Source organism: Chaetodon trifascialis, chromosome 7 (genome assembly GCF_039877785.1).
Source record: "Chaetodon trifascialis isolate fChaTrf1 chromosome 7, fChaTrf1.hap1, whole genome shotgun sequence".
Lineage (NCBI taxonomy): Eukaryota > Metazoa > Chordata > Actinopteri > Chaetodontiformes > Chaetodontidae > Chaetodon > Chaetodon trifascialis.
Genome location: NC_092062.1, coordinates 17,326,922 through 17,338,959, shown reverse-complemented (window position 1 = coordinate 17,338,959; position 12,038 = coordinate 17,326,922). Strand labels below are relative to the sequence as shown.

At 42.0% G+C, this 12,038-nt stretch overlaps 1 protein-coding gene across 1 annotated transcript; it reads right to left on the bottom strand.

Annotated features, from left to right (window-relative positions):
- Positions 1-1,253: 1,253 nt before the first annotated feature.
- On the bottom strand, positions 1,254-11,534 carry nbn (nibrin). Its single transcript, XM_070966286.1, has 17 exons — positions 11,359-11,534; positions 10,766-10,887; positions 9,375-9,502; positions 8,909-9,068; positions 8,719-8,822; positions 8,504-8,621; positions 6,942-7,132; positions 6,732-6,832; positions 6,510-6,642; positions 6,200-6,408; positions 5,598-5,760; positions 4,325-4,985; positions 4,121-4,201; positions 3,935-4,033; positions 3,728-3,841; positions 3,591-3,640; positions 1,254-1,668 (listed from the first exon to the last, which is right to left on the bottom strand). Exons 1-17 carry the CDS (start codon positions 11,387-11,389, stop codon positions 1,635-1,637), a joined length of 2,499 nt encoding a protein of 832 aa, XP_070822387.1. The 5' UTR covers positions 11,390-11,534; the 3' UTR covers positions 1,254-1,634.
- Positions 11,535-12,038: the final 504 nt, after the last annotated feature.

Genomic DNA, 12,038 nt, shown 5'->3' with positions numbered 1-12,038 from the left:
CAGCTTCACAGTAAACAGCCAATATTGTTTTGTTAAGTGCCAAATAACTATTAGACAGGTTGTGAGCAGTGACAGTAGCAATCTATTCGTCATTACGGCCATATTTCCCTCCTTTCAGTCAGTTAAACACCGTCTGCAAGAGTGTGATGCCATATGCATAATTCTTTTGTGTGCCGCTCACGCACAGCTCATGGTTTGTTTATTGTGATGTGATATTGTGTGTTGGGATTTTTTTTTCTTCCTCTGCCCCCTTCAACACAATAGGGTAGAGTCAGTGTTTGGGGGTAAAGCATTACTGAATAAGCTGTTACTGTAGACACATTACTTTTTCCACTAACACAGTAGTTTAACACATTGCTGTATAAGTTTTGGTAATCATTTAACAGTTAACTAGTGAAAATGTTGTTACTTGTGTTAAATATTGAATTTCAGCTGAATTATTCCTTAATGCTTTTTTCACCAACTTGTTTTTGATATGAATACTAAATATATGCATGCAGGCATGAACCATTGCCTTGCAGCAGCTGCTGTGAGCAGAAGACAGAAAAGTGCTTTAAGAAAAGGAAGTACATTAAAGGACTGCAGAGGAGACTGGGTGACTCAAAAGTGGAGATAACTCGTTATTGTTACAGATCTACTTAAAGAAAATTGAAAAATATGTTCCTACTACATCCAGGTTGGACACAGCTGTCCACTGTTGTCAGCTCCCAGAGCAATCTTCAGCTTAATAAAGCATCGACAGATTTACTGTGTCCATCCATGTACCTTACAGTTAAGTGCAGATGTGTATGGGTTTTAGAAAGCAACTTGCAAGTAGTAGTAGAAAATTTGCTTTTAAATACAAAGTAATAATCAAAATAATCCCATTGCAAGAGAGAAAAGAACTGTGTTCAAAAGCAAGTCTCCTTCCTTTTTTTGCCCATGAAAAATTACTTATTACTGCACAATTCAAGCTGAATGCTGAGTCAACTCTCAACTCATACACGGCACTTGCCTTGAATATGAAGGGAGAGGTGGGGCTCAAGCATCTGTGAAAGGCTCAAAGATGTTTTGGCATGACGACAACTTATCTGAACAGCTTCAGATCTGTACAAGTGCCTGTAGGGTTGGCTCATCAGAGAGCGTTTCAAAAACGGCAACTTGAATCCATTTTAAGTTTCCAGTTCAGCTAAAACCAGGGAACACATTTGGTCTTAACTTCAAAACGAAGGCATAGCTGCTTTAAGCATGCAGAGTTTCAATGCTCTCTTGTACAATTGAAGAGTTTTTAATGTTTTGTATGCCTCATTTTTTTATCATTGACAAATAAAAAACTATGAGAAACATCTCTGAACGTGAGACTGTTTTGTTACATTGCTTGCTGTCAGTGGCTTAAGGCAGAGCATGAAGACATTTAGAGATAAAACAAAAAGAACGGCAGAACAAAATGCTGGCAAACACTTCTTATCATGTTAGCAGTTGTGAAGCAGGTAAGCATGTGTTGTATTCATTAGCATTACAATTGAAATACAAATATCAAGAGTTATCTGTCAAATTATCTCTGGAGTTGCTTTGATAAAGTGCTGATGGAGTATGACATACTTCCCAAGCCTCTGAAATGAATTCGCTCTGTAGGACACTGAGATGAAGGCATTTCATCTTCTCTTGGATAGTTTGGTGGGATTGTACCTAAAGACACACAGAAGAGACTTTATGTCACAGGTCTGTCCATGCCAGCATGAGCTTTTAACATTCCTCGTGGACCATTCCTCAATGTCCTTAGAGGCATTTTGAACAAACAATAAAAACAGCCCAAATTAAGTGCTGTAAAACACAGACAGTGTTTGAACAGCTTAAAGCAAACAGGCTTCCTATAAACCACGTCTGGAAACTTCGTTTAGACCAACCGAAAAAATACCGGATTGTTTTCTTAGCAGCGGAGTCTGTTCCCCGGCTACGCATGACTGACTGAGCATGACTCAGTGATCAAACAGCTCAGCCTTGACACACACACACACACACACACACACACACACACACACACACACACACACACACACACACACACACACACACACACACACACACACACACAATCAATCTCAGACTGTCTCTTTTCTGCTTAGTCAAAGAAAACACATCGGCGGCAGCAGCAGCGCCAGCTTACATCACCTCTGTTGCCCTGGCAACCGCTGTGACGAAAGAATCACTACACTCTGATTGGTTAAACTGAAGATAGAGTGGCCCCATATCCATAATTCTCACTTAATTATGTTGTTTGTACCTGATTGCAAAGACTGAGGCTGCACAGACTTTAGACTGTTTATACCACCTTGACACGAAGTGAGAGACCAGCAAGTCTAGGATGTTTGGACTAGTCTAGTCTACTACAAGACACAATGTGAAAGGTTTTATTTACCCATATTTCAACGTCCAGGAGAACAAACCACTTTCACTTGAATATGAACACATTCAACAGTTAACAAGGGAAAGTGCCATAGCTCTTCCTAGCTTCTCGTGAGCCGACAAAGAGACAAAAGAGGAAACATTTCAAGCTGTCCAGACAAACAATAAACACAGACGGGACACAAAGTAACACACATGATACTGAAGACAACATCCACTGCGGACAGTTTCTCAGTTTTATCTGCTATACTGTTTTGTTTTGCATTATTTTCAACAGAATTCATAATGAATAGCACAAGTTATGACTAAAGAAAACAATTTATACAATTAAATGGCGATTAGCTCTTGGAATTTGATTCAGATGTTAAACTGGTTGGAGAGTCAGTACTTTCTGTCACTGGCTATAGAGTACAGAGGTAGGAGGCAGGTGTAGGAGGTGAAAATAGGACTTTCAGTTATTTCCATAAATTTGTTTTTGAAGAATATAAACACATGACTGTGTTTTTGGACTTACTTTGGACATTCTGCTTTTCGACTGCTTGTTAATTAAGCGCTCATCATGCTGCTGCCGTATTGGCCTTTTCTCTTTTATGTTCTCCTGCTTTTAATTTCTGCGGCCATGTTAACAGGTCAGACACACGTCATTTAGACGTTCAGCGTGACGCATGTGGCTCTCAGCCAAAACACACAGCGAAAATGATCTGCTGATGGGTTGATAGTCAGACTGCCATCATACATCTTTCACTACTGTTTCAACGTCTGTATCTGTAGAATATGTCACAGACATGACAAAAATATCATTTCTGCTTTTACAATTGCGCACACACTTCTTTTTCTGTCTGAACCAAATAGAAATGAAATAGAAATATCAAAGGAAGCAGCACACGACACATGTGTGAGGCACAGTAGCTCAGTGAGGCAGCCATGACGCATAGGCAGCCGTGGCCCAGGTTTTAAGGTCTATTAGGGTCTTTTCAGGTCAATGGGTTTGAGATGGTCAATTTCAGATTGAGTCAGTATGATGTGGGAGAGAATGAGTGATGCTACTTAAATGTCTTCCTAATAACAAAACAGAGGCGAGATGAAACTCAGCCTTTCCACACGTGAAAGGTCTTCACATACGAGCACCCTACCTTTCTATGAAGCCGTAAATGTTTAAACGAAGTGATTACAATTCTTACAGAAAATAAGGTCCAGTTTCTCACCTAAAGAGTTCATCTCCTACAGTCTCGTCCCGTCTGCTCTGACGCTCCTCCTGAAATGAACACAGGCTCAAATCATGGCTGCAGACGGATCACAGACGGACCACAGACAGATAGGAGGGACGGAGTGACAACAGTACCTCAGCTGCGTCTTTCAGCCACTCATCCAGCTCAGAGTTCTTGCCCCTGTTGTGAACCAGCAGATCAGACCCTCCAATGATGTGAGGTGAGCGCCTTGCACCTGGCGCGCAGATCTGTCACATGCACACAAGATAATTTATATGAAACATACACACACACGGAAAAACATTATGTCTTCATCCATGAATAGGGTGTAAAAAAAACACCTTGCGGAAACATTTGGTTTTGGGACGTGCAGCCACAGCGAGAGATCGAAACTCCACTGACAGCAACTTTTGAGGAAGGTCCTTGTCAATCTTTGACTCCTGCAAAATGGCACATTAAGAAATCAGCCTTTGTCTGATGGACAGTTAATTTTCCTTCTTGCATAGATTACAGTAGAGAGGACTCACCTGGACCTCTTGCTTGACTGTGACGGGTTTCTTCGGATCTTCTTTAGGCTGGCAAATATCTCCTTTGATGAGTTCTAAATCCTGCAGGAATAAAAAGGATGAAGCATGTGTGTTCATATTGTTGTTTTGAGACAGTTTACAGCTTAAGCCTCTAAAATACTGGATGAACAAAACAACACTGACAAACTGACAGTAAGTCCTCACCTCAATGAAAGACGCCTCATCATCGTCAAAAGGCTCGATGTTTTTACTCGTACTGGCAGATGACACTTTGCTGGACTCCTGATAACTTTTCCTCTGTTCTGAAGGATCATCCTCCTCCGTCTTGATGGAGATGATGTGCTGTTCAGATTTTTGGCTGTGGTTGCTATGGTAGCCCGACTCTTTCTTCAGGCCTGCCTGTGGCTTTTTGTTGGTTGCATCTTCTTCGAGGTGGACCCGCTGCCTCTTACTTGAAGGTAAAGTATTCATAACTTGTTTCTTTCCAGCTGAAGTGTGCATTACTGGCTGCGCTCGCTGGCCTTGATTATCTGAGGGCTGTTCATCAAAGCTGTCCATATCCTCAGACATGATAGACTCCAGTTCATGCATCTGTATCTCTGCTTCCATGTCCTTCCTCTTTCTGCTCTGTGGCTGCTCCTGGACAGCGAGGGAGGCCCTGTGCGACTGAGCCGCTGACCGTTCCCCAAACAGATCTGCCGATGACCCCGGTGGAGTCTGGGATGTTGCTGCAGGGACTCTGTCTGAACACGTGTATGCGTCTTTGGAAGTGGCTGAGGTGTTTGGTGCCTGCATGCCGATGGACGATTCTAGTACAGGTCGTTTTGGCTCTGACACAACAGCGAAGAGCTCGTCCTCCAAAGGCCTTGATTACAGGATGAAACAAAGATACACAGAAGAACAGACTCTCAGCCACTGCAGCACAATTTCTCCAAAAACATGGTTTGGACAAAACAGTTTTTCAGTTTTTTAAAGTACATTTGTTAAAAAGGACTGATTTTACACATCAAAGTATGTTTATGCTTATGTGAAAAAAACTGTATAAGCCATTTGTGGCTCCACAGATTCAAGAAATCTGATAAATCATCTCAAGTGATGTTATTTAAGCACCTCTGTAGACCACTCTCATCTCCGTTTGAGGCTAGCAGCCTGAGGCTACATTAGCAGCTACTAGTACAATAAAGTCACATCTCCAACTGCACTGTCAGCAAATGGTTGCATTGTGGGTAATGTAGGCGTCACGTTAGATCAAGAAAGACAAATCTATAGAACAAAACAGACAATATCTCTGATTCTGCTGCTTCATTTTTTTAACTCTCCAGCGTGAATTTCAGAAATGTTCCTTCCACATGGCTACAGCTAACTGGCAGAGCAGTTTCTCCTTACTATTTACTGTCATTGGGTGATGGAGTTTTTTTTACTACCGACATGCAGAAACACTGATATGGTCCTTTTGGCCTCAGGTGCACATGTTTACCTTTTCTTGCTGACTGGTTGAAAGAAACTGGTCAGGGTTGACTGTTTCTGTGGGGAAGCTTGTGCAGAGATCTTCTGTTTCTGAGGAGACTGCTTCTGGAGGAACGTCTTCATGCCACCACTGGTCGTGAGCTGGGATGGCTGGGACCTAAAACCACTAGTGCCTGCAAAAAACACATTAATTGACTGATTTGTTACAGCATCAGAGGCACTCGGCTGATGCTTCTACTGTGAGTGAACACAAGGGACAGATTGGCATTTGGGAAGTGTGCTTACTTGCTGAGAGAAAGCAGAAAACAAGATTGATGTCACTCTCATATCTGTCCACCATGCCTGCAGCAGGTTAGCTTAGCTTAGCATAAAGACTAGAAACAGGGGGGGAAAACTAGCCTGGCTCACTGATGAACATGTTATATTTTGGAAGTCAATGAACTATTTGTCTAACAGATGGGTGTTGTGGCCTCGCTGCAGTAACCACTAGACCACCCCAAATAAGTTTAAAACCAAATTAAATCAGACAAATGGAGCCAGATACAGTGTAGGAACGCACCAACCAAGAAGAAGTGACGTGTAGATACAGTAAAGCTCCATCTATGCAGCTACCTGTCAGTTTGGACTCGGACGTCTTCCTCTGTGAGTCTTTGTTCTCTACAGTGTTGAACAATGAGCTCCCTGTATCAGCCACGACGCCCTCAACGGCCATCTTCTGAGCTCTGGGTTTGGATCCACGGAGCTGACATGCACTCTGGCTTTGCCTCTTCTCCGGAGTCTCCCCTACTGCCGTCACCTCTGTAACTTCTCTTCGCTCTGTCCTGATAAATAAGGACAATTACACACGTCAGACAGACTTTCTATAACAAATAGAAGAATAAAACATATTAGTGGATGCGTGTCTGTGAGTGCTTGTTGGTACCCCTGTGACAGCTCTGTGTTTACTGCATAAGCTGTGATATTCTGAGATGCTGCAGGTAACACAGTTTCATCCACCGCCACGCTTTGTGACAGCGAGGCACTCGGTATTCTGGGATTCACTTTTGGTTCCGACTCTAAACCGAAAACACAAATCAACAAATCAAAGAAAAATATTTACACCAGAGTAAAATGATATAGATGGAAAAAAAAGAAGGTCACTCACCTGAGTCTGGAACTGGACAGGATGGATTGCAGTACAGCTCACATGAAGCATGGATGACAGCCAAACCAATTTCAGACTCTGTGATGACTCGAAGGCCCTTTCTGTGTCAGTGGGAGTTTTAAAGTCTTCAGAAATCATCGCCTTGACAAGTAAATTGTGGAAACACACTCTTCACTACTTTTCGACAGATAAACAGGAGTTTGTGCAAACCTTTGAACAATGTTCTTCACAGACTTTGCCCACTCGGTGGAGGAGGAGGGAAGCAGAGCTTGGGAGCTGCCTGTTGTGCTATCGATCACACAGCTCTGTGGAGACTCCAGCAGGTCCCGGGGCAGAGAGCCCTCCTCCAGCAGCTGACACCTGCCATCTCCAAAACTCACTGCCGCACTCAGGCGCTTCAGCTGCAAACAACAGAGAAGAGCAGCAGTGACACAATCATGACTGCTCATCGGTTCTGTGACAGGCCGCTTCACCCACAGTGTGTGAAGGACAGATTTATTTATTATGTTTGCTTGTGTTTGTACTGATGCTTCTTGCCTTTGTGCCACCCCCTTTGCTGCTCTAACACTACAAATTTCCTGATTTTTTTTAATAAACTACATCCAATTTTCACAATATTTTACATTTCACAGTTAATTTTTATCAAGTCCATCTTTGTTTTCTGCATCATGGAAATGACAGGACCCTACAGCAGCCCCAGCTGAAGCTGAGGGTCTCCTCTCGTGCAAGGTCAGTCTGATTGAAGGCTAAAGCCTTTAAGTGATCTATAAATATTTTAGTTATTGTAAAAGCATCTGTTCCAGGAGATATTCTATAGTGCTGCTGTACACATGTACACATGCAACTTCAAACCTGGAAAACAAAGAAACACTCGCTCAAAATGTGACGATAGACGACTACAATTTACATTTCAGCTGGCTGCTTAAAGCAAGCATGCAGAAGCTGACAAAGACGTACTGCAGTGAGCACATAAAGGGCAAATTCCAGTATGTCACTATGGACAAATGTGTAGAAATCATCTCACATAAGAGATATTTAAAAACACCCATCAGACAACAGACCCTGTGTTAATAAGCAGGTCAGCACAGATGAGTTTGCTGTTCCCGACGAGGTTTCATAACCTGCACATCCCCCAGTGCAACAGACCTCATCAGGAGGTTAAGACTTTCATCCATGTAAGATTCATGGATGTGGTATTCTACACCAGCGAGCGTGATGTAAAGACACATCAGTAAAATGCTGAAATTAATTCATTAATTGATTACTAACAACTTACCACCAATTTGTTTCAACTACAAAGATCTGCTTTACTTCATAATAAATATAATACTTGTTCTAATGGACATAACTGTTTGGAGCAGTGAAGAAACAGTGACGTAGATACCTTTAGAATTGACGAACATATAAAAATCAAAACTAAATAATGAATTCAGAAAATGTCTCATCTAAGGGGAAACTAATCTTTGGCTGCAGCTCTCGTAAAATCCAGGCAGTCAGCAGTGAGGCTCCCCGAGGATGTCAGGACTGCCGACTGCCTGGCAACTGACGTTCAGCTGACAAACATGAGGTTCATGAGATCATGTGACTTTCCATCGTTTGGTAAGCTAATGACTGGAAAAACAAGCAGGGCGATTACATGGGCTATTACAGGTGCTCATATCCATAACTCTCATGTGTTTCGTTGTCCTTGACTGACTATATAACTCATTACCTGGTGGTCCGCAGAGCATAAAAACAACATTAGACTATCACAAAGACAGACGCAGACATACCTGCTTGGCTGTGAGGAATATGAAGGTCTTTCCAGTGAAAAGCTGTTTGCGAACTGGAACAGCTCCAAGGTTAACCTTCTCTTTACTCAAGCAGGGCTCATCGAGCTCAGGGGTGAAACTTCAAAACAATGAACAGCACAGATCAGTTAATGTTTGGTCCTCTGACGTGCAGCTCGTCCTCAGTGGGACCGTGTGGACAAAGCTTTGTACAGTACCTCTCAGCTTTAGGAGGGGGTAGCTTTTGCTGAGCGGCTCTGCTGAGCTCTGAGAAGAACTCCGGCTTCACGATGGGACGACAGCACAGCAGAGCACAAATAGTCTAATTAGGAGAACAGGAAGCACATCAACACATATTCAGGGACGAACACGTCACGTGCTAATGAGGATACAGCGTCCGGTCCTGACCTTGATGGTGACTTTAGCAGATGGCATGACCAGGTGGGTGCAGTCCTGAGACCAGCTGTTGACCAGCTTTCCACCCACAGCCAACAGGGCCTGAGAGAGCGACGCCTTGCCGTCACTATCCATACATGACGAACACACCACTGGCTTCTGATGGACCACACTGAAACGAAGCAGTGACAAAGGCTCCTAATGCAACAGGTTTAGAGTGAGAGAAATTCTGTAACATAACTAAAGAGGGGTCTCATTCAACAGTGTGAAGGATCCATATTAAAAGCGTACGTGTGCACAAAGCTGAAAAAAGCATGCGGCAAAAGATTGACTTCTAAAACCGTGCGCATGCACACTTGCAGGCAATGTTCCCTTCATAAGTCTCAGTCCACCTGGAAATGTGTGTGTATGGATGAGCAACATGTCCCGCCCTTCACGCACTGGTTTGTGCATCCGTTATCATGTTTCAGTTACATACCTGAATTTGCTTTCAAACACCCCAAACGTAACATTGTCCCCTGATTTCAGGGTCACGGGCGTGTTCTCTGTCAAGCGCTGGCTGTTGACGAATGTACCATACTTGGAGGTGTCTTTCAGAGTCAGGGTCTAGAAAGAAGGGGAATAATTCATAAGAGCAACTCGTTAAATTGTCAATCAAAACCATTTCTCTGTTCAATTATTCATGTCTCAATGAGAAACCCATCCTTTGAAGATGGAAATGTGTCCTAAGCTCAGAAAATCAGTAAGAGATAAAATGGAGACTAAAACCTCGTCCACATGCTAAACAGCTGACATTCAGAACTACAAGATATCATAACTAATGCAATTATTATTAACGCTGAGGTGCAGCTGTACTTTATCAGTCTCTTAAAACATATTTCAGGTGGGATGGGTACTCGAATGAGCGCGACACAACAAATATCTTATCAAACTCACTGCAGAAGATATTAAAATCCCTCAACAGTCCATTTTATAAAACGAGGTGGTGTTATTCTTGGGAGAGACCACGATGTAGTCTTTGTTTCAGTTTTAGTTGAATTGGATTAGTGCAACAGTGCCACCTGATGTGCAGAAGTGCCATCACACAGGCGAATACTCCCCAAATGAAATCACATTACTCATGTATTTGGTACAGTATTAGCAGGGATGGGTGATAGGTGCAAATGAATATCTTTATAATCCTGAAAAATATTCACACCAATATGTGAGAATCTTTTCAAACTGACAGTTGACAAATGAATGGTCATCGCACAGACTTGCATGGTCATACCAAGTGATGATGAAACACTTTTCTTCAGTCTAATTTGTGTCTCATCTTATTTGATATTTTTCACTAATTCATGCCAGTGAAAATTATACCAAAGTCCTCACGTCATGAGGATGTGAGCCTGCAAGTGATCATATCAAATTAACCCCAAACTCAAGTTCCTGTTTGTGGTGCTGGTTTCCTTTTCTACAGAACAAGGATGGAGGTGTTGGTGCAGGAGGATTAATTACTCACACTCACTCTCACACACACACACACACACACACACACACACACACACACACACACACACACACACACACACACACACTGTCAGGGGCCTACACATCACACTCTACAGACTTAAGAAAATATCTTTGTTTCGCACAGATCCCCACAAAAATCACATCATACTCATTCTAATATGTTTCTCAACGAAAATGAAAATATGTAAAGATGATGCAAAGATCATCATTCCCTCTAATATTGCAGAATCAGTATCAGTAAGAAACTCTCTTTGCATCTTGACATAAACTCCAGCTACAGACACGTGCAGTCTTCTCTATGTGTGTATATTGATTTAACTGTCAGTATCTTTGGTCATATTTCCGCCTTCCTCTCACCTGGTCAGCCGCAGTGAGGTGAGCATGAGCCCTGCTGATGGACTGGTCGTTGGACAGGAGGATGTCACAGCTCTTGCGGCCCACCACATATTCCTTACTGGGGAGCAGATAGTGGGTCTCACCTGTGAGTGACAGCAGGCAGGTTATGGACCAGGTCATGGTTCAATGTCTAGTGTCGATTTTATATATACATGTACTACATGGATTTGAATATGTAATCAAATAGTGGCAACGGTATATAAGACACAAGCAGGCGGTATGTTTTTCACTGTTATCTGTGAAGGAACAGCACATATTTGATAGATTTCCTGCAAGTCAAGGTCCACCACACATCCACAACCTGCGCATGAAATGAAACCAATGTTACAGCACTGTCACATGGCCAAGGTTTATCACTGCAAGGCAGCCTCCGCCCAAAACATAATATCTAAACGGACATGTCGGTAACAAAACCGTAGACCCATTCTACACAGTCCATGAGTGCATTTTGCAAAAGGTTGATAGCACAGGTAATATGATCGAGGCGATAAGTTTAAACTTGTTCGCTGTGTGTTAAACTAGCGTTAAAATGCCGACACGACAGAGAAAGTCACCTCCAGACTGCAGCGGAGTCAGTATCCACATGTTAATACTTCCTGCTGTCTTTTCTTTAATTCAAACCACCACCAAATTTAGAAAAGTCCAAAAAAAAAAAAAAAGGGCAAAACGAGTCCATTCACAACAAGCATCGACAGGGAGAGCGCGCCACCGTGTGACGTACAAACACTGCGACAGAGTTGTCCTTTCAAAATAAAATTCAATTTCCTCATTCATCATGTTGATCATCTGTTACAAATTATAATTCACCTACACTGAAAAAAAAAACAAAAAAAAACTTTCCAGTGGTGAATGAACTAAGCACATTTACTCAAATACTGTAAGTATTTATTGTGAATTTAAGGTGAATATTTCCATTTTCTGCCACTTTACACATCTACTCCACCACAATTCAGAGGCAAATATTCTACTTTTTTTTTGTTGCTACTTTACATTTATTTAATAACTTTACTTCGTTTGAAAAAAAATGTCTTATTTATTCATGTATCGTATGTATTTTTGGTTAAGATACGTTTCCCCATGGGAGAAATTCACAAGCTTTTCTAATATGTCAATGATTCTTATCTAATAATATGATATACATTTACTTTGGTACTTAATCATATTTTAAAGAGAATACTTTTTTCCTTCTATTTAAGTAGAATGTGAGTTAATGACTTCATGAGAGAGTATTTGT